The sequence below is a fragment of the Notothenia rossii genome (assembly GCF_949606895.1).
Source record: "Notothenia rossii genome assembly, chromosome: 11".
NCBI classification, from domain to species: domain Eukaryota; kingdom Metazoa; phylum Chordata; class Actinopteri; order Perciformes; family Nototheniidae; genus Notothenia; species Notothenia rossii.
Window position 1 is genome coordinate 39,855,434 of NC_136910.1, and position 20,875 is coordinate 39,876,308.

The following is a 20,875-nucleotide window of genomic DNA, read 5'->3' on the forward strand; positions in this document are numbered from 1 at the left end:
AATAAAAACCAAGCCGTTTCTCCTGTACGTAAAAGCCCTCCAGATGAGTAAAAACGCGCATTGAAAAATATATTCACAGCAACAAAAAAACTACTGACACGTAGTTTACATATAAAAATATTTGTTTTAATAAAAAATGAAGTTATAAAATGTAAAAACGATTAACAGCTATCGACAATTCCTCTTGAGTCACCGGGCAAATGTGTAGGCAGTGAAACTGGAAAGACAATACAGGGACACACACTCAACAGCCCTGAAGGACAGGTTTCCCCATGTGATTTCACACACTTCACACAATGCAGCCAGTCTGTACAAATCTGAAACAGGGCTTTAAAACATACACAATGTATGATTAATGTAAATTATGTGTAAGGTTAAACAAATACAATGAGATTAATGTTTTCAAAAGTTACAAAAAAATTCATGACATAAATCGCTTTTATTCCTTCATTATTTTCCTGAGAGAGAGAGTTCAACCTTTAACTGTTAGCATATATGTTCTGTAGTAATACTGATTTTAAAAGATTTGGTAAATACTAGAGTTTTTAATAAAAATACAAGTGCTTCAGTCAAAATCAAGCCTTCCAAACGGCCGGTGGTGACGAGGGCAGGCTTTGGGTGGAGTTTCAGTGGCCTGTTGGAGAAAAAATGACGATGCTGTTATGCCTTCACACACCCAAACTACAAAAAGGAACAGTTCAACTGAACACTTTACACCCTTAATGCCACACCCCATGAATACAAATGGGAGAGAGAAATCGTTAAGAGGCCCAGCATCATGAAACTACCTTGTAGGTCGGGGAGACTGTGTGGTTGTGGTGATGGTGGTCATTGTGGGATGCCGGGCTCTTATGTGAGTAAAGGGGTTCAGTGGTCCCACAGCTCATAGTGTGAACACTGTTACTGTGAACAGAGCAAGTGACCTGCTTGGACTCGTTCAACATCTGCTGCAGAGAACAGCTGGACAGAGGATCATCACCCTGGTGAGAGGAGGAAAGAGGGCTTTAAGTGATCAGCAGTACATAAATACACTTACATGTGTTCTTGCCGGGAGTGAGATTACAAGAGTGATACCAGTCTCAACCTTTGCACATTCCTAACATTATTATTTTGCATATTTCTGCGCAATACTACCACTTTTAAAATACACCACGCTAATTTATTAGGAGCTGACAGTAACTTCATATTCAATGTAGAGACATTAAGTGGGTATCAATCTTCTTATTTAACTCTCAGTAAGAAAGCATATACATGAATGACCATTCCTTTAAAATGTTGACCATTTCTATCACACTGATGATATAAATAATGTGTTCCTAAGAACTTTATCTAGACTTCTTTAATTTACAAAATTGCTCTCAATATGAGGCACTGTTTCTGTCTTACATCAATGGAGTGTGCAGAGAAGTTTTGCAGGTCACTGTGACCCCTGGTGTGCAGATTGGCTGCTGGTGGAGAGGGGGCATCATTTAAAAGTGTGGAGTTCTTCACTCTGAGTGATGGAGGGGACCGTCTGTCCACACAGAGACACCTCAACTCCTCCTGACTGAGACAAAAAAGAAACAGGACTGATGAATATCACAAATCTCTATTATATTGAAATGTGTGATACATTAAAGCTCAATATGGGTCTTAGTATTGTCATTACCTCTTTATTTAGCTAGATGCATGTCTAGCTGCATGGCTGCACTTTATTGAAGTCTTAAATAGAGCTGACTCCTGCCTTTGAATTACTTTCAGTAGAATGTTTCAGTGTTTCAATTGTGTCCATGGCAGCCATTATGAACCCATTAACCATTTGTACTTTGGTAATATGTCTTATAAGAGGATGTTTTCATTCAATGCCATAATTCAACTTTAGTAGGTGCCTCTGAGATGTTGTGGAGAGAAAGCACAGAGTGTGTGTATAACCCAGTTAAATTCAACCTCTGTCAATAATTGTAACTTATCTGTATCTATTCCTCTTTAATGCAAATGCTTTTTCTGCAGTGCAGTTGTTGTTTGTTCTGCATATTTCTATACCAATAATAAATAGATATTTAAAAAGAGAAGAACAAATAATATAAAATAAAACTTATTCAGATCTATGTTTAGGGTTTCAGAGAAAAGTCTTGGCAAATGATCGCTGCTCTCAAATGTTTCATGTTCCTCTGTTGTTCTCAGAGGGTCTTACGCTCCTCCTCAATGCATGAAAGCTGGTCGTTTCTTTCATTGTCCTCACCCAACTCAAACTCAGTAGCTTCTATAAAGCAAGAAGTTATGAAATGAAAGAAGTTTATATATCCTTCATTCCTACATCATGCATCAACTCTTCGCTTTTGTTTTGTTTGCACATTAATTACCTGCCCGGTATTCCCTGACTGGTCTTCTCCCGCAGAATATCCCGGGTACTCTCCAGGTTTAACTGCAGCAGCTGCAGGTCATTACGCTGATTATCGCACACCTGTTAATTAAAACAAACAAAAACATCATTAAGTATTACATATATTGTTACCTTTATTATTTTATATACTATGTTGTATTTCTATACTAATACAGACAAAAATTAGTTTATAGATGCACTATACCTTTCTGACTTCGACGCTGTCTTTTGCCTTGTCTTTTCTCTCTTGTATAGTTTTTATTTTTGTTTTATATACCTCTTATTCTAGATTTTTCAGTTTCTCTATTTATCTCTATTTATTTCTACTTATGCTGCTATAAAACGGAGGGTTACGTATGGTAACCCTTGTTATATAAACACAGGCGGAGCCCTCTACTGGACTTTATGGGTATTTCCCCTTGAACCTATCATGCAAGCATTCATCCACTGATACTTTCTAGACGTAGCCGGCCCCGGGGCGGGCCTACCTGAATGCGCGCGCATCTCACCGTATAAAAGGAAGCCTCGCCTCCTGACTGTCATCCTAAACTTCTCTTCAGCAAGCAGCATAGGACAGGCAGGGCCCCTGAGTAGAGGGCTCCGTCTGTTTTTATATAACAAGGGTTACCATACGTAACCCCTCATTATATCTCTCACAGGCTCTGCCCTCTACTGGACTCTATGGGTACAGTGGGCGGAGCCCCGATGTATACACGCGCTGTCATCCCACAACAACACTGTTCCATCCCACTGTTTCTGACCTGCTTTCTGGTTAGCAGCCGCTGTGCCTCACTCACCTCTCCCTCGGTCGTAACCGTGGAGAAAATTGAGGATGCGGCTGACAGAGCACACCCTGACGCGCTTACCCCGCGGAGGTGTACTATGGCGTGGAGGACTCCCCCCCCTCCGCCCTAGGGGGGAAAGAGTCCTCCAGCCCCTATGGGCTCATGTGGGCGTCACGAAAAAACGTAAGCGCATTACGTCCGGGGGGGGGGGGGGGGGTTAGATTCCCACTGACCCACACCCCCCCTCCCTCCTCACCAGTCCTGTTTTGCCCCTGCAAGCACAGACGATGAAAAGGAGCCAGACATGTCCAAGAGATACAACTTTATGAAGGGGCCTGGCGTTGACCAAGGCGCCGCCGTGCATATGTCCTCCACACTCACGCCGTTAAATAAAGTTGATACAGCCATGGCTCGTGTAGAGTGTGCACGGACCCCCGTTGGGAAGGCTCTCCCCGCCTATCCGTAGGCATGTGCAATGCACTCGCAAAGCCATCCTGCCAGGCGTTTCTTGGACAGGGCTTTCCTGATCACCCCGCCCCCGAAGTACACAAACAGCTGTTCAGTGCGCCTAAGGGCAGCCGTGCGCTCCACATAACACACTAGCGCACGCACCGGGCAGAGGAGGTGCAGTTTAGCTTCCCTGTTCCCACCATGGGGGGGAAGACTAAAACCCCCTAACTGAATAGCCCTCGACCTGAACGCACTCCTTAGGCTCTTGGGCACAAAGGAGGGGTTCGGTCTGAGTGTCGCCCCGGATCATTAAACAACTCAGGTGCACCAATAGAGCGGTTAACTCGGACACTCTTTTGGGTGACTTTAAGGCAAGTAGCAATGCTGTCTTCCACGACAGTGCTTTCAGGGAGGAGAGCTCCAGAGGCTCAAATGGTTCTGTGACTAGAGCCTCGAGCAACCAGCGGCAGGTCCCACTGCGGGGCGGAGGCGCGCACTACTGGGCACAGCCTCCTGACCCCCCTGTAAAAACCGTAACATTAGTGGCTGAGAAAAGGCTGACCTGCCGCCAAATCCCTCATGGCAGGACGAGATGGCTGCTGCATACACTTTCACAGTGGAATGAGCAAGTCTTCTTTCCACCAATAATAGTAAGTAGGACAAAATAGATCCCAATTCACAAGATAGGGGCTCTATTTTCCGCTCCTCACACCATCGCTGGAATCCCAGCCACTTTAGCCTTTAACAGGCTGTGGTGGATCCCGCTCTAGCTGCCTGGATAGACTGAATAACCTCGTCAGACAATCCACCCTGTCTTAGCCTGTCCCTCTCAGGAGCCAAGCCTGGAGGGGTTGGCCCAGAGTGGGTAACGCTCGATTGCACCAGCCTCCTGAGACATCGCCCCCCAGAACTGGGGGAGCGCCCTGCCTGTTGATATATGCCACTGTGGTGCTGTTGTCGCTCCTGACCATTACATGTCTCCCCTGAATTAAGGGTTTCAAATGCTGGAGGACCAACACTACTGCCCCCAGCTCTAGGAGGTTGCTGTGCCGTGTCTCTGTTAGTGACCAGCGCCCACCTATAGCTCTCCCCAGGCAGGTCCTTCCCCATCCTGTTCAGGATGCATCCGTGAACACTGTGATGTAGGAGGTCACCCGTCCCAGTGGGGAACCCCTCCGGAGGTGATCCGGGGACCCCCAGAACCAGAGGTTGCCCTCCACTAGGGGATGGTCACCAGACGCCGTTCCCAGGCTGGAGAACCACCTCTGCAGGCAGCGCATGTGCAGTAGCATATGCAGTAGCCCGAGCGGGACCACAACGTGAGCCACCGCCATGAGAGCCAGGGTCTGCATGATAGTCAAAGCTGTCACTGTTGCCCCCTGTCGCAGTCTGCAAACTGCCCGAAGCAAGGATGCCTGCCTGCTCTCTGACAGGGTGGTGCATAGCCTGCCTGCATCGAGCACCACTCCCAAATACAACGCCTGTTGGTGAGGTATGGGGGTCCTTTTCTTCCAATTGATTGCAAAACCCAACTTGGTTAGGTGTAGGATCAATTGGGCTGTGTAAAACATTGCCTGGACCTGGCCATAACTATGAGGTCGTCCAGACAAAAGAAAACTCTCTTGCCACGGCCGCGCAGCGGCTGGAGCGCTATGGCCACACATTTGCTGAACGTGCGTGGGGACAGGGAGTAGCCGAACGGTAGTCTGTTGTACTCGTAGGCTACCCCCTGGAAGGCAAAACGCAAATACTTTCTGTGTATTGGAGCAATCTCGACATGAAAGTAAGCGTCCTTCAGGTCGATGGTTGTGAACCAATCACCTGGCTGCACCAGTCCCAGTAACTGTTTTATAGTTAACATCCGGAATTGTCTGCGGAGTGAGGTTATGGATGGCCTTAAAGGCGAGGATTAGAATCTTAAAAACGATACGGGATCTTGTGTGCGCACAGCAGACACTGCCTGTTTTTGCTCCAAGGCCTGAACCATCCCCTCGGGATGATAGCTTTGCCTCTCTTATGCCTGTGAACGGAGGAGGGATGCTGTAAAACTGGAGTGAATAACCAAGGGTGTTTCCCAATCTCGAGTACGCTTGCTTGGTAGCACATGTCTTCCGAGCGTCTTGCTTCAGAAGCGAGGCAAGAATACTTCCTGGCATTTGGAAAACAAAGAGTGGAACAGGCTAGCAAGTGTGCAGGTGTGCTTCATATGAGAGGCCCCGCCTTACATTTTTCCGCCACAGATTTGGTGAAATGGTCCGTGCGCAAAGCATTGTGGGGATTTTAAAACTGCGGAGTCTACACATATGCAGCCTCGAAATGTCTCCAAACGAAGTACGCCGGGCTCGGTAGATTTCCAAGTATGCTGGACATTGGAACAGTACTTCGGCGGCACTCGATGACGTAGTATGCTTGAAATAGTGGCTCGGAAGCAGCTTTACTCGCGATTGAGAAACACCTCCAGTCTCAGCGTCTTGTCCATCCACTCCGTTAACACGCAGATGCGCTTCAATTCCCCATAACACTGTGTTAAGAGGATAAAGCCGGCGATAAAGCCGTGGTACTCTCTGGTGACCCGTCCCGCCGCAAAACTCCCCGCGAAGGGAAGCTCTGCCCATGGGGGGTCGACACAGAAAAGGCCAGACTCTCCACTGAGGACCGTGGGAGCGCGCGCTCCATCATGATGAAGTCATTAAATTCTTGTGACAGTCTAAGAATTGGTTTGAACATGTTATGGACCCGACATTGACCCAGAGCCACAGACTGCAGGAGGTATGCTGCCAAACCAGAAAGGCTCATCTGACGTCAACAAAAGTCTGACGAGCAGGTATGTGGAAAGAAGCATTGCCTAATCTGTGATCTAACAAGGGTAATTATAAAAGTATATTTTGTTCATTCATAACTGATCTTGAAGCCACATTGTGAAGTTAAGAGAGAGTTATTGTTGGCTATGACCTTTATATATGCCCTCTGCCCCCTGAGTTATTAAACAAGGTGGTACCTGCCGTATGCAGTGCAGCTCTGACATGGTGCGTTCCTGTTTGGAGCGAGCCAGTTCCAGCAGCTCGTCTCTCCATCTGTCTCCCTCACCTGGTGACAAACATGAAGTGCTGCAATTATCATTAACATTATGAACATTTGTTTATCACAGCTACTGCACAGATTAAAATCAAGATATGTAGGCTGCAGGGAAAACGGGATTATAAACATTGTAACTCACTTGACTCTTAAACCAAACATGGTTGACATTATCTCAAGTATGCTTTTCACTGTACCACAAACTATTGTATGGTTTAGTGCAGACATTATTCATCTCTCTGATCATTTCAAAAATCAAATATTCATGACTCCGGCTTCTCAGTGAGGAATAATGTTTTTACTGTTGTTATATTATTAAAAGAAAAAGTAATAAATAGAAGTATTGATAATACAAATAATTCTTAGCTACAGCACTTGAATAATTCATTATAATGATTTTTTCAAGATTTCAAGAACCTGAAAACACGTAACATCAAAAAGAAAAAACTATCAGTCAAATAACAGCAATAAATATCGCAATATAAAAACAAATGTGCAATGGATTTAAATTCTTAAGAAATAAAAACAGAAAATTGATAAATAAAATCCAGAAACAGATTAAAACGACAAAGACAATATATCTTAATATTTTTACCAAATAAATAGCTTTGAATCATTAATAGGAAGAGGATGAATGTGGAGTGCTGCAGATTATTGTACCTGACAAGGCCACATCTCTGTGAAGCAGCTGGAGCTCCTGCTTCAGACGGATGACCTCTTCCCTCTGAGTGCTGCTCTGTGTGACCTGCTGCTGCAGATCCTCTACAAACACAGGGGCAAATAATACATGAATAGCTGAAATTATGAGACACTTAAGGGATTAGTCAATCAACAAAAAATAAAAGCATCAGTTTTTTGTATTGATGTACCTTTAAGGTGTGTGATCTCATGCCTGGCCTCTTTGCAGCGACGTTTGTTTTCCTCTGAGTCTCTCTGGATTTTGCTCTCTCGGGAGCAACTCTCCGTTAGCGACGTCTCCAGATCTCTTAGCCTCGCTGTGAGGTCCACCACATGACCAGAGGCCTCAACTACATCTTTCTCCTGATGCGGGGAAAAAATAATATTAACCAACTAGCAGAACATAAAAAAATCAGACACTGATACAATTTAAATTAATCATAATCAGTATTCATGGAAACAACATTTTCTAATACTATATATACTGTACCTTGAGTTTGAGCATGGAGCTCAGTTCTTCCTCCCTGACCCGCAGAGAGCCTACTTTAGTGGACAGAGCCATGACAGTGGAGTTCAGACTCTGGTTCTTCTCCTAAGAGAAACCACATACAATTACACCTAAAAGCAGAGATACTAAGTCCCAAGGCAGAAATATAATAACTTTGATAAAGGAGATTTGATATATGGCATTGGTAGCAATCCTGGTGCTATTTTTCTGCCTTAAGATGTAAGCAGATGTTTATATAGAGGATATAAGTGTGTATTAGCAAATAACTTGTACCTCAAAGTCTTGATATTTTTGGCTGATGTTCTGCTGCTCACAGAGATTCTGTTTGGCTAAGCTGAGCTCCTTCTGGACCTCCTCCTCTCTGGTTTCCACCACCCACACACGCTTAGTCAGGACTCTGATCACCTCGTTACGCTTCTGCAACACATCTGCACAAACAAAACAAAAAATCACTTTCATAATGTGGGGCTACCCACCAGTCGCATCAACACATCTTGGGCTTGAGAATGAATGTGAGGCTGATTTATGAAGTTACTAGAAACAAAACCAACTTGCAACAATTTTGATGATAAAAATAATATTAAATTGAAGAGCTTTGATTTTGAAATGGTTGGTCGGATAAAACACGGAATTTGAAGTCAGGCTCTGTGAAATTGATTATGAAAATGTTTTTTAGTTGCAACAATTAAACAGAGAAATGTGTTATCTTGAGCATAATTTGCAGTTTTGATGCAAAAACATTGAAGCCAGAAATAGCAACCAAGGGCTGGATGTGTATTAAATCAAGGAAGATCTCTGTGTCCTCACCTTCGAAACGGGCACACCTTTGCTCCAAGGCGAGCACCCTCTGCCGGTCTTGTTCCCAGGCAAGAAGATGCTTGTGATGGGAGGCAGCCATAGTGTTCAGCTCCCTTTCCCTGTCCTTCAGCTCCGCCATCAGCAGCTGGAGCTCCCTCCTCTGCCTCTGGATGGTGCAGCCACTCGGGTCATTCACAGGAAACTTTTCCAAAAGCACCCCGGAAGACACATCAAGCTAATGTCACCATAATAAAGCCCACTTTAGAGTATGTGTCTGAGTAACAATGCACAATCGACACTGTAAACAGTCAAATCACAGCTCCTAAAAATCTCACTACAGTTTTCTGTGAGCTCGGTGGGCAGAGGGTGTCTGCTGGTCAGAGGTGTAAAGTAACTAAGTAGATTTACTCAAGTACTGTACTTCAGTACAATTTGAGATAATTGTATTTTACTTGAGTATTTCAATTCTATGCTACTTTTTACTTCAACTCCACTACAATTCAGATTTTATTTTGTACCTTTAGTTACTTTACAGGTTTGGATTAATGATGTGAAATATAAACAACACTTAAATAAGACTTTAGTTACAGCTGTAGTCCATTCACAAACTACCTTACAGTATACAAAGTAATTAAACCTAACTGCACCTCTGCAAACTTTGATAAACACGTTAATGCATCAATAATTATAATCTAAACAAATAATCTATATTGGTACTTTAAGTACATTTGATGCTTATACTTTTGTACTTTTACTTGAGTTACAGTTTTTAGGAAGTTGAACTTGTAACAGAATATTCCTACACTCTAGTACTCCTACTTTTACTCAAGTACAAGATCTGAGTACTTCTCCCACCTCTGCTGCTGGTATAGGAGGTGTTAGTGTGGCCCACTGTTTTGCTGTGCTGTCCATCTTGAAGCTGCTAGAGACAGAGAGTGGGATGGCATCAAGAGAATCACCACCATTTATCTGAAAAGTAGCACGTACACACATCACAACCAGACAATAAGAATGCATTTATTTCTTAAGTGGATTCAACAGAAATGTCACTTACCTTTTTAACTGGTGTGCTGTGCCAGAGCTCAGCTGAAGTATCTGCAAGTTAAAGTGGATGTTGGATAATTGACATTTCCTGTCATTCATTTCGAATAAAAGACACATGTGATTATTGTTGGTAAAGAAAATGATAGAGTTATTGTTTACCATTTGACAAGGGGAAACATGCTTAAGCTCTTCCATTTACTTTCCCTTCGTCCATCTACAACAGTTACATCCACTAATATTTCAGCAACTCGTATTATTATTACCTTCATTGATGTTGTTTAGAGCTTGTACTGGGCATCTTCTGAGGAGCATGCCAGCTGGCTTAAGTTAGTAAGGCTAACGATAGAACGACCAAAGTTAACTTACAGTCAGAAACATAGGCTAAACAAGTTACACGCTTATATTCTATAGCATTTATCTCCAAAACGTATTCAAGTATCGTTGGTTGAATATAAAAGTGTCTCTAAAAAACTGAAATTGCTAACTAGCTAACGTTAGCTTCTTTTTACTTTTGAACGTAAATGATCGAACTGGGAAAACAACGACGATTACGTCACGCCAACGTACATCCCGCAGTATTTTTACAAAAATATTTTCACTTAATTTAAAAACGTTAATGATAAAACTAAACACTGTACTGGAACAGTTTTATTTGGAGTGGAATCGTTTTAATTTTACTTGTTTAGACATTTTATAAAAACGGTTTAGTAAATTCGTCCTCCGGCCACCAGGGCGCGCTGTGGCGCATCAACGCTGCAAACCACCAGCCACTTCAACAACTAAAAAAAACAAGAACCGCTACTAGGCGTGCTCAAAGTACGCCAACTACACCTTATTCAATAAGAATGGTTTTCTAAGAGTCAAACTAACGTTAATAATGCAAGTGGATTTACTGAACAGACATCAGTTTTAAGAGGATATTTCACAGGGTACGTAGCTCGACATATCTTTTATTTGTATTATGTTATTGAATAGCAGAACCTGGCAAGTTAGCGTTAGCTCATTTAGCATGCTAAGCTAAAGCCCCATTAAACTGGTGCTGACGGTGACAGCTGGGTAAGTCAACGGTACCTGATGAATGAAACCTCTCAAACTAAATTAGCGTATATTTTAACAGAAAAGTACAGTCTGTCTATATGATCATAGTGTCCACGGCACAAGTAAATAATATACTTTACACGTAGTTTAGCTAATTGGTGTATTTATTAAATCAGCCGCATGTGTTAGCCAGCTAACGCTAGTAATTCTGATGACTGCTACGATGCTATCAAACCTGCTATTTATTTCGCTGCTGATTTTTGTGTATTAAATTAGCCCCCTTGTGACTGACCTGCCATCTATTTCAGTTCACATACGCCTGTGTCATGCTGTTGGCTAGCTTGCTGCTGCTCATGTTACTGATCTGTGATTTGGGCAGGCTAGCATGATGAAATATTGGCAGGAGCCTTGTTCACTCGTGCCAACAGAAAATATATTTTACTTAAATATAGTAGTAATATCCAATAGTGATAATACAGTTTGAAGGGAAATATCATGCATTCCGATTTGACCTTAATTCTAGGCATACTAGTGTTGGCATCAACATGTAGCTAAAGTGCCAAAAGTAGAATAAATCATTCTGCAAAATATTATTCTATACGAATGTAATTGTTTATGCATTTATATGTAAGCGCCTTTAATGTCTAAGCTTGCAAAGATGGAGTTTCACTACTCTATTTACTCTTTAATAATACATCATAATATATTTGTTTGTTGTATTATTCTGAATCTGTATCATAACTATTAACTATAGTAGTCAGTTAAATGTAGGAGTCAAAAGTTCAATATTCGCCTGTGAAATGTTTAATGTAGCAATAGATAGAATTAATAATGTAAAGTAGTAGTACAAGTACCTCAACATTGTACTTGTGTACTCCACTTACAACAGTAAATGTACTTAGTTACATTTAACTACTGCCTACAGCAGAGTCTGATAACACATTTTATCACTTGTTGTTGGGTTTGAATGAAGAGTGAAAACTTTATCTTATAGTCTGAGTCACACCTAGATTTATATTTTCCTTGTTTATTTTATGTTTTCTCCATTTCTGTCTTCTATCCAGATACGTTGTGATGGCTACTACTGAGATGGAATCCGGTTCTTTGGAAAGCAAACCAGATTATACATATAGTTCTAATTCAAAATATCCACTGAAAGTTCTTTACTGTGGAGGTACAGTATATAACGTTTTACTCAGTTTGTCTTATTCCCATACTATACTTTACCACACTATATGATATCATACTATATTATGTTTTACCTTCTTGCTAAATTACATACTATATTTACATACATTATATATTAATACAGATTGCTTTCAGTAGAATTACTTATTCACTATATATATTATTCTGGGGTACACTGTTTACATATTTACTACACTCACTACCAAGCACACCATGTCATATGCCTAATAAATGTTGTCTTTCAAGGGGCAATAGACTACCCTGTCCCCCAGAGCATTTCCAAATGGCATTATTGTCAGAGCCACTCTCATAAAGACTACGTCACATTGCATTTTGTATATGAAAGTTACTTCAGTTGTTCTGCCATTTCCATTACTGGGAACTGCTAAGAGGTTATAGTGATACTCTTTGGTGACTGGGGATACTGCAGTAGCTACAGAGGAGCTATTCTCTTGTGGTTCTGTACACCCAGAGGATGAAACTTTTCCTTTGTGCCATTTAAAAAGAGCTTTCATTTACCCTGGGAGATCTACCTGGTGGCAGAATTGCGAGGCTTATAGGGGCCCCATCTACAATAAACACTACTAGTGTTATTATTCTTGCCTTATGCTTGCTACTTCAATTGCTCTTGCATCCTTATGTTCTTATTTTAGTTGTTTAAATCTGTTATTGTGTTATTTTTTACTTCTCTTTCCATCCGTACTGTTTCCTGTCTTTGTGCTGCTTCCACATCTGAATTTTACCCAATGGGATCAATAAAGGCTTTTGTTATTTTATCTTTACAAGATGTTTGTATGTAAGATTTCAAAATGTGACAGTCTTTCATTTTTTGTTTCTTTGCAGTGTGCTCTCTGCCTACAGAGGTAAGTTTGAATTCACAAACAAAAAACGGATATATAACTTTTTTTCATGCATACAGTCTTAATTTACAAGTGAAACTATATTTAGGTCATTCTCTAACTTATTGAATATACACTGTTGTGTCTGCAGTACTGTGAGTACATGCCCGAGCCAGCCAAATGTAGGCAATGGCTTGAGAAGAACTTCCCAGATGTGTTTGCCAGGATGACAGTAGGTGAGTGAGCCATTTCAGATTTTAACCAAAATTGTTTTTCTTTAAATCACCCAACGTCTGCATGCTGAACCTTAAAAAGGTGTCACCTGAGAAAAATATATGGGCAGTATAGATTTGATGGATTCATTATTAATGCATTGTTAGATAGTGTGGATGGGGACATTATGTCAACATTTCGGAATCTTCACATGATGTGATATGTGTTTACCACGTTATAGCTGGGTAATATATATATATACAGTTATCGTCTTAAGTGCTGTACTGACGTCAAACTTAAAAAAAAAAAACATATTGTTATGGTTACCATGTTTAGCAGCCGGGCTAGCCTTTTACTAGAATATTCAGGTCTGCCTATATGGTTTTATTGCAGGATTGGTTTTAATGTCTTCCTATTGTCCTTCTGCACTTTAGGCCCGGCATCGAATGCTCCCCTGCAGGAAGTTGGCACTGGAGACTCTCCCCCTGGAGGCGAGGAAGAGGAGAAAAAGAAACAGAAGAGAGGTATAATGTCAGAGGCATTTTCTATTAGCCTTTTTATTGGGTGTCACAGTGTTTGTGTCAATACATAGAGTTTTCATGATTAACCTGCCTCGTTCAGTTCTGCTAGATTTGGTTACCTGGCATGCATCATTTTTTGTTGTGTTCTTGAGCACGTGAAGACAATTAGAATATTATAGTATCAAAGACTGTGTTTGACTTCATTACATGTTACTTGTTAGACGCTTTTATCCAAAGCGACTTACATACTCAATACTGTGGGCAATCTCCACTGGAGCAATTTGGGGTGAAGGGTCTTGCCCAGGGACACAACGACATGCTGACTGCAGTAGGGTTTGAACCTGTGCTCCCCTGATCACGAACACCAACGCACTAGTCCACTGCGCCGCCGCCACAGCCTCCCTGAACTTAATGAAAAGATTAAGAATCATAACTTTATTATGCTCTGGATTTTAATATGTAGCTTTGTTGGTTTATTGTGCTTTCTATTATGATTATACTCAACATCCCAGGTTGTGTGGAGTTTTATAAGTTAAAGCCAAACAAAAGGAACAACTATTTTGTTTCTACTCTTCTTAAGGTGGAAGAGGCCAGATCAAACAGAAAAAGAAGACTATGCCTCAGAAAATCACAATAGCAAAAATCCCAAGAGCCAAGAAGAAATATGTCACAAGAGTGTGCGGCATGGCAACATTTGGTAAGATATTTGTCGTGCTTTTGTCATTCTCAACATCGCCTGATTCTCTTTTTGCTTGAATCTTAACATATGACTTGTGTTGACTCTTGCAGACATTGAACTCAAAGAGGCTCAGCGATTCTTTGCCCAGAAATTCTCTTGTGGTGCCTCAGTGACAGCAGAGGATGAAATAATCATTCAGGGAGACTTTACAGACGACATAATCGACGTGATTCAAGAGAAGTGGCCTGAGGTGAGCTGTCTGAAATCTAAATGGTTCATCCTGCCAAGATATTCCTCTTTGTTTGTTCATGTACTTGATTCCCCTTTGCCCTCGGTTTAATTTGAGGTGGATTTAGAGCTGTAAATGAGTAATTTTGCCCTGAGTTTAAACTCTCTGTATTTTCACAGTCATTTAATCCATTTTAAGATAGTTGGCATGAGGAGACGAGGGGTTTGGATGGATTACTGAGAAAAGTGTCTCAAATCAGTCCTAATACTCACAATTTAATTTAAAAAAAAAAGGACAGTTTAAACTGTGCTAGCTTGTTAAAATATCCAACTGCAGGCACATCAGCCGTCTACTGTATGGGTTGAGAAATATAAATGCATGTAAAGCACAGAATCAGTGTATTCTGTGTACATTTTATTTTATGACAAAACGATATGACAGTTGAACCAGATTGCATCTCAAATGTATTTCAACGTGAGGGCCGTCTTGTGTAGAATTAACACAACTGAGCCTAAAGCAACATGGACAATTAAAAATGCAGCAGATGTATCCTGTTTTATCTAGGCCACACAGTCAGAGGGTGTTTCTCAATGTCGAAGAAGGCTCCTCCAGAGCCACTATTTCAAGGATGCTACGTCATCGAGTGCTGCCGAAGGACTGTTCCAATGTCCAGCATACTTGGAATTCTACCGAGCCCGGCTTACTTCGTTTGGAGAAATTTCGAGGCTGCACATGTGTAGACTCCGCGGTCTTAAAATCCCCAAAATGCTTTGCGCAAGGACCAATTTCCCCAGATCTGTTGCGGAAAATGTAAGGCGGGGCTTCTCATGTGACGCACACTTGCTAGCCTGTTCCACTCTTTGTTTTCCGAATGCCAGGAAGTATTCTTGCCTCGCTTCTGAAGCAAGACGCTCGGAAGACATGTGCTACCAAGCAAGCGTACTCGAGATTGAGAAACACCCATAGTGTAGTGGTGCATGTGATGTGTATTTATGTTTCTTAAATTGTATTTTGCTCATAAAAAAAATCGATCCTGATGGTTGTGAAAGAGAAGGAGAGACCTTACCAATAGGCTACCCAAACAATAAATGATTAAGGGGTAGTTTAATATCTATATTGTAGTGCCGAGAGATGGGGAGTCAGAGGCGGTGCAAAAGGGTACTTTATTTAAGAGCTGTTGTCCGGTTGCAGTCCGGGAAGAAGAGAGTGAAGTCAGGAGGGCACACAACATATATAGTAAACAAATAACATGTCGTGTGGGAACAATAGCCCCAACTGTAGTTCCATGTATGAATTATGTCCCAGTGTATTAATAGGTGGTCACCACAATATATAGTTTAATCTTATTGTGATTTCAGACAAACACAACCTATCAATGTGTTATTTCATAACCTATTTTGTCAGTTCCATGTCCTTTGTTTCCTTCTGAAGAAGTTATTCTTTAAAAATGAGCCACAAATACAGAGGTTCATTTTTAATTGGTGGCTCGGTACTTTTTCTAAAATAGCTGGTTACTTTAGTTTTTATCAGACTAACAGGAGGAAATGGAGGGTTGGTTTGGGGCTATTTTCAGCGGTTGGATGAGTCAAATTTTGCATGACGTGTTTGCGGAGGTGAGTCAAAATAAATTAAATGGTTGTATTCCTGGTAATAAACAACAATGGAGCTCTATGCAAATAGGACCAACATATATCAGCCTTTGATACACACACAACTTGTTTTATAAGATCTTTTCTTTTTTTAGTGGTTTTGGTCTTTTCATGGGATTTGTTGACTGTTAGAAACCTTTGAAATATACTCAGATATATGTTGAAAACCTATTGGAACAATTTCCAATCATTTCTTACCATTCAACAATGTGCTCTGAAGTGACAAACAAAAAGCACAAATGTTAATTTCTCTCTCTGTGTCTCTCCATTGAAGGTGGATGATGAAAGTATTGAAGACCTGGGTGAAGTGAAGAAGTGAAGACCAAATATGCACTTTTACTGAAACGGATGTGACCTGTAACAACAACAACAACCTGGCCAAATGTACACATTAAGTCATTTTATACCTATTTTATTTACTGTTCATAAAAGCTGCAGACTTGGCCACTCACTTGGCATTTTTTTAGTTAATAATAGCTGCTTTCTCTCGTTTGCCAAAGGTGTGGTATGACGTGAATCCCTCCCAACTGTTCTTCACTCAAGCAAAACTGTAGGCTAATAAATTTCAGTCTCCTTCGTCTGTACACTCTTCTTTATTTTCAATGGGTATGTTTCTATTTTTAAAAAACATTAAAAAAGGATTGTATGGTTCACCTGCTTTTATCCGAGTCACTTAAATGCCCCCAGGTTAATTGTTTTGTACGCATCCTACAGCCTCCCCATGAGGAAGCCTTCTCCCCTACATAATAGTTTTTATAATGAAGCCACGCTCCCCAGACGGATAACATTTACAGTTGTTTCCAAGCTCCTCTGGGTCAATACCACTTCCCCGGAGATAACACATAGTGCACAGTTGTTTGCTCCACTTGTGAATTAGCATGTTGGTCCGAGAATCATTTGAATGTGCGCAAACATAATTCCCTACCAAAGAAGTCACCTGGTACAGCATATCTGTGTTGACAATAGAGCAGTTTATAGCAGCTGGTCAGTGTTGATCTTCACTCTTAAAGATGAATCTCACTCCTCCAGCTGAGTGCTGCGCCTTCGAATCGCCCATCCTGGACCAGGTTTTGCCACCAATACTGATTATTGAGTTCATGTTTGGGCTGATGGGGAACGTTGTCGCACTGTGGATGTTCATCTTTCACATGGACACATGGAAGCCCAACTCTGTGTACCTGACTCACCTGGCTGTTGCCGACTCCATCGTGCTGTTCTGCCTGCCTTTCAGAGCCGACTACTACAGGCGTGGAAAGAACTGGCTGTACGGCGATGTCATGTGTCGCATCCTGCTCTTTCTGCTGGCAGCCAACCGTGCGGCAGGGATCTTCTTCCTTACCGCTGTAGCTGTAGACCGTTACTTCAATATTGTCCACCCTATGAACCGGATCAACCGGATGGGTCTCGGCTACGCTCTCTGGGTCTCCCTCGCTCTCTGGGCTCTGATTTTTCTTGCCACTGGGTATCTTCTTGCGAATGAGCACTTCTTCTACAATGGAAACCATACCCAGTGTGAGAGTTTCAACATCTGCATGGGCTTCAGTCCCCTCTCCACTTGGCACAACACTTTCTACGTGTCCCAGTTCTTCCTACCGACTATAATCGTCGCTTTCTGCTCCGTCAGAATTACGTGGCAGTTAAGAGTCAGGACTATGGACAAGACGGGGAAAATCAAACGAGCCGTTCAGTTTATCTTGGCTGTCGCCTTGATTTTTATTATCTGCTTCTTTCCCAGCACCATATCACGCATTGCCGTCTGGATCCTCAAGGCATGGCACAGTGAATGCAAATACTTTGAAGAGGCCAACCTGGCATTTTACACATCGGTGTGTTTCACATACTTCAACAGCGTCCTCAACCCTGTGGTGTATTATTTCTCGAGCCCTGCCTTCAGTGGCACCTTCGATAAGCTCCTGAATAAACTGCTGCGAAGGAAGGAGGAAAACAAAGATCAGACGGATTCAACTCAGAACAACGTTTCCACTGTTGATAATAGTAGGATTTAAAGCCGGTGTGTTTGTTTTCCCTGCTCACATAGCAGGGGAAGTCTAATTAACTCAAAATGCATGTTAGATTCCTGCCTACTGATAGAATTACATGTAGAGATGAGGTTTTGCTGTGGTTGTGAAAAACATAATTGCCCAAACAAAAAATATATAAGTCTTAATGCTGTTGGTATAGGGTTACCAAAAATCCTCAAAAGTATGTATTAATAAAATGTATCATGAGCGATTAAGAAAACAATGTTTAATGCAATGTGATCTAGTCAAATATGCCATGCTAATTCTTGTAAATATGGATATATGTGCACATTTTCTTGGTAAGGTAGTTCATATAATAATGTCAATTGCATGACACTGATTATTAGCCGCACAATAAAGTAATATTTGCAATACAAATCAGTTATACAGCCAGAGGGAAGTTTGGATGAAAGTAAAAGTGGTGATACCAAATTTTGGGAATTCCCTGTTACAAGTAAAAGTCATGTTTTCAAAGTTTTTTAATCTGTATGGGCAAAATTGAAAAGTACTACTTATACAGAAGGGACCATTTCAGAAAGATGTCTATAATATTATTTATTTTAATGATTCATATTATGGGCTGCTTTTTACCATATACATATACTGCTTGGTAGCTTGTGAATTTATCCAAGGGATCAATATTAGGCTATTTATACAAAATAATGCATACAAGTTGTATTGTTGTTTTGTCTTATGAATCTAGTTCAGCAATGTAACTAAAAGTAACATAAAGGTAGTGGAATACAAATTATAAATATAATTAAATAATTACGAAATGTACAATTACCATAAACTTGTATTTAAGTATAGTACTTGATTAATTGTGCTGTTTCACTCCCGTACATGTATCTTTGCAGCACAAGTTATTCTGCAGATTCAGATTATTTTTACAAAATATGAATCGGCTAATGAAATACATTTATGATGACATTTTATGATGGCTTCAGTGGTCTTCTGTCATTCTGTGTGCATATATTTGGCACATTTCTAGCCTTTGGATCCTGTCCCATTTTCTTTTTCTTAAAATAAATATTACTTAGAATAACCAACATAAGTCAAATATACCGCTTGTGTCATTCTCCTTTCTTGATTCTTTGTTTTCTCAGTCATAAAATCGTGTTATAAAATTCGGTTCTCAAATGGTTGAGTTTACGGTTCGGTCCTTGAAGGCAGCTTGAGTTTTGGTTCCCAAGGTGGTGACGTCAGGCTGGGGCTGGGCAGAGACGCTGGAAAAACATGTAACGGTGTAAAGATACGCTGCACCTTCCCACGACATCTTTTACCGAGGCTCAATTCACCGGCCAAGAACAAGTAAGCTTTCACGGCAACTTTTTACACACCTCTCTGCTTTTATTTAGCTTTAATATTCCATCTTTTAGGGCGTTAGTGTTTACGTTAAGCACAGTTAAGTTGTTTATGCTAATCTATAGCTAGCTAGCATTGGCAGTTAGGAGCGCATTCCAGCAGGGACCAACGCTTCAACGTGGGACACAAAATAACATAAATAAGTAATTCGCTTACGCACTGGCACTATCTCTTGTGTGATATGTGTGGTTAAAGTAACCTGTCATTTTGAAATTAAATGCGTAGGATATTTAGAAAAAGTGTCCACACCTACCTAAGTTGCAAGCTCAAGAGATGCAGCAAGTATATTGAGCCCATCCCAGACATACACAACAAGGGCCAGTCTCATTATCTGTTTGCCATGTAACAATGCATCAGCAGGGATTTGTACATGCATGGTTGATATCTGATTCTGTTAGGATAAAGACAAACGAGTAGTAGTGCTGAGATTATCCCAGACACAGGGGTACCACAGGATGAGATTTGACAGCTGTAGGTGTGCTTGTTGTTTTGGTCTGGCTGGGCGGAGGGAGGGAGGGAGCAGTGAGGTAATTACACAGACAAGGCAGCTTGTGTTACCTGCTCACTCACTGCATGGGATTAACTTTAAACACACACTTTTACTGTTAAGTGCTGATATGCAATATGACAAGTTGAGTCAGTGCAAATAAAACATGCTGCTAGCCTACATAATAGATTTCAGCACCTGCAACATTGTCAGTGTTGGAGGAATCCATATAGTTTTCACTAGTAATTTTAAGTGAGTTAAAGTACTAATACAACACTGTGAAAATACTCAACCGCATTTAAAGGTCCTGCTTTCAAAACCTCACTTAACAAATAGCTTTAACAGCGAAATGAAATAGCAGTATAGAAAGTTAAAATAGTCATTGCTTAAATGTTAGCTTTTAAGGCAGACTAAAGTCCAACTAAAACAAATGCATGGCTGTATAAACACCCATTCTAATACACTTAATAAGTATCCTTAAATAAATATAAAAACTACATTTTTGGTAGAGATCTGAGTCCACAATTGGAAGAAAAGTTGAACTCAGCTACTCTGTGACTGGTTCACAGGTCTTGAAGGGTCCAAGGTTTTTTTGGGTTTGTGGCTATGTATGAGAAAGGGTTCTCTTTATCCTGATGGTTGCTGTTTTGCAGGATGTTTTATATCCATAATGGTTTGTTTGACCAGTATTTCTAAGGGCTGAGTAAAAAGCAAGTCTTGTAGCTTGAATGAAGTACTGTCTGCAGTGGAAGCATGAAGATAGATTCCCTACAGTGAAACAGCTGTGTGAAACATAATATCTGCCTTGACCGTGTTGGTCCCAGAGTGAATCATCTGATTTATGAATAAAATGGCAGTGTAGTCAGGCAGCAGCCCAACACCTACGGGACAAGATGTGCAAAGAAAGAGGAATGTTTTACTTCAGAGAGGAGGAAAATCTGCATCA

At 41.1% G+C, this 20,875-nt stretch overlaps 4 protein-coding genes across 11 annotated transcripts in view; 3 read left to right on the forward strand and 1 right to left on the reverse strand.

Annotated features, from left to right (window-relative positions):
• Positions 1–104: 104 nt before the first annotated feature.
• Positions 105–10,364, reverse strand: ccdc62 (coiled-coil domain containing 62). Of its 4 annotated transcripts, none has more exons than XM_079658330.1 (13): positions 9,964–10,364; positions 9,711–9,751; positions 9,512–9,625; positions 8,666–8,822; positions 8,132–8,286; positions 7,841–7,942; positions 7,542–7,713; positions 7,333–7,434; positions 6,596–6,684; positions 2,343–2,443; positions 1,387–1,546; positions 789–980; positions 105–634 (listed from the first exon to the last, which is right to left on the reverse strand). In XM_079658330.1, the coding sequence occupies exons 1-13, from the start codon at positions 10,010–10,012 to the stop codon at positions 566–568; spliced, it is 1,503 nt and encodes a 500-aa protein (XP_079514456.1). In that variant the 5' UTR covers positions 10,013–10,364; the 3' UTR covers positions 105–565. The 4 variants fall into 4 exon arrangements, with proteins under 4 accessions (XP_079514456.1, XP_079514455.1, XP_079514454.1 ...); XM_079658329.1 differs by having other exon boundaries at positions 8,666–8,858; XM_079658328.1 differs by having other exon boundaries at positions 8,666–8,891.
• A 114-nt stretch (positions 10,365–10,478) lies between these two features.
• Positions 10,479–16,640, forward strand: denr (density-regulated protein). 3 transcript variants are annotated; one of them, XR_013803878.1, is made up of 9 exons: positions 10,479–10,629; positions 11,803–11,912; positions 12,770–12,789; positions 12,917–13,001; positions 13,413–13,502; positions 14,080–14,196; positions 14,289–14,428; positions 16,331–16,440; positions 16,557–16,640. XR_013803878.1 is itself a non-coding variant. In XM_079658346.1 (8 exons), the coding sequence occupies exons 2-8, from the start codon at positions 11,813–11,815 to the stop codon at positions 16,373–16,375; spliced, it is 597 nt and encodes a 198-aa protein (XP_079514472.1). In that variant the 5' UTR covers positions 10,479–10,629; positions 11,803–11,812; the 3' UTR covers positions 16,376–16,640. The 3 variants fall into 3 exon arrangements, 2 of the variants coding, with proteins under 2 accessions (XP_079514472.1, XP_079514473.1); XM_079658346.1 differs by having other exon boundaries at positions 16,331–16,640; XM_079658347.1 differs by having other exon boundaries at positions 10,616–10,756; positions 16,331–16,640.
• Positions 16,641–16,761: 121 nt separating this feature from the next.
• LOC307024297 (hydroxycarboxylic acid receptor 3-like) lies at positions 16,762–19,162 on the forward strand. Its single transcript, XM_079658334.1, has one exon. It carries the CDS (start codon positions 17,067–17,069, stop codon positions 18,060–18,062), a length of 996 nt encoding a protein of 331 aa, XP_079514460.1. The 5' UTR covers positions 16,762–17,066; the 3' UTR covers positions 18,063–19,162.
• An 82-nt stretch (positions 19,163–19,244) lies between these two features.
• clip1b (CAP-GLY domain containing linker protein 1b) overlaps positions 19,245–20,875 on the forward strand; it is a 30,687-nt gene continuing 29,056 nt past the window's right edge. For all 3 annotated transcript variants that reach the window (XM_079658313.1, XM_079658314.1, XM_079658315.1), the window contains exon 1: positions 19,245–19,388. The gene's annotated coding sequence lies outside the window, so the exon portion shown is untranslated. The remainder of the gene's footprint in view (positions 19,389–20,875) is intronic.

Bases quoted from the DNA above. Each gene is read 5' to 3' on its own strand.
- LOC307024297 (XM_079658334.1), top strand. From the start codon at position 17,067: ATGAATCTCACTCCTCCAGCTGAGTGCTGCGCCTTCGAATCGCCCATC.
- ccdc62 (XM_079658328.1), bottom strand. From the start codon at position 10,012: ATGCTCCTCAGAAGATGCCCAGTACAAGCTCTAAACAACATCAATGAA. The intron at 7,943-8,131 runs GTACAAGTTATT...GGTTTCTCTTAG, and splicing joins AAAAATATCAAGACTTTGAG to GAGAAGAACCAGAGTCTGAA. The intron at 7,714-7,840 runs GTACAGTATATA...TCCCCGCATCAG, and splicing joins GCTCCATGCTCAAACTCAAG to GAGAAAGATGTAGTTGAGGC.
- denr (XM_079658346.1), top strand. From the start codon at position 11,813: ATGGCTACTACTGAGATGGAATCCGGTTCTTTGGAAAGCAAACCAGAT. The intron at 12,790-12,916 runs GTAAGTTTGAAT...TTGTGTCTGCAG, and splicing joins TGTGCTCTCTGCCTACAGAG to TACTGTGAGTACATGCCCGA. The intron at 14,429-16,330 runs GTGAGCTGTCTG...TCTCCATTGAAG, and splicing joins TTCAAGAGAAGTGGCCTGAG to GTGGATGATGAAAGTATTGA.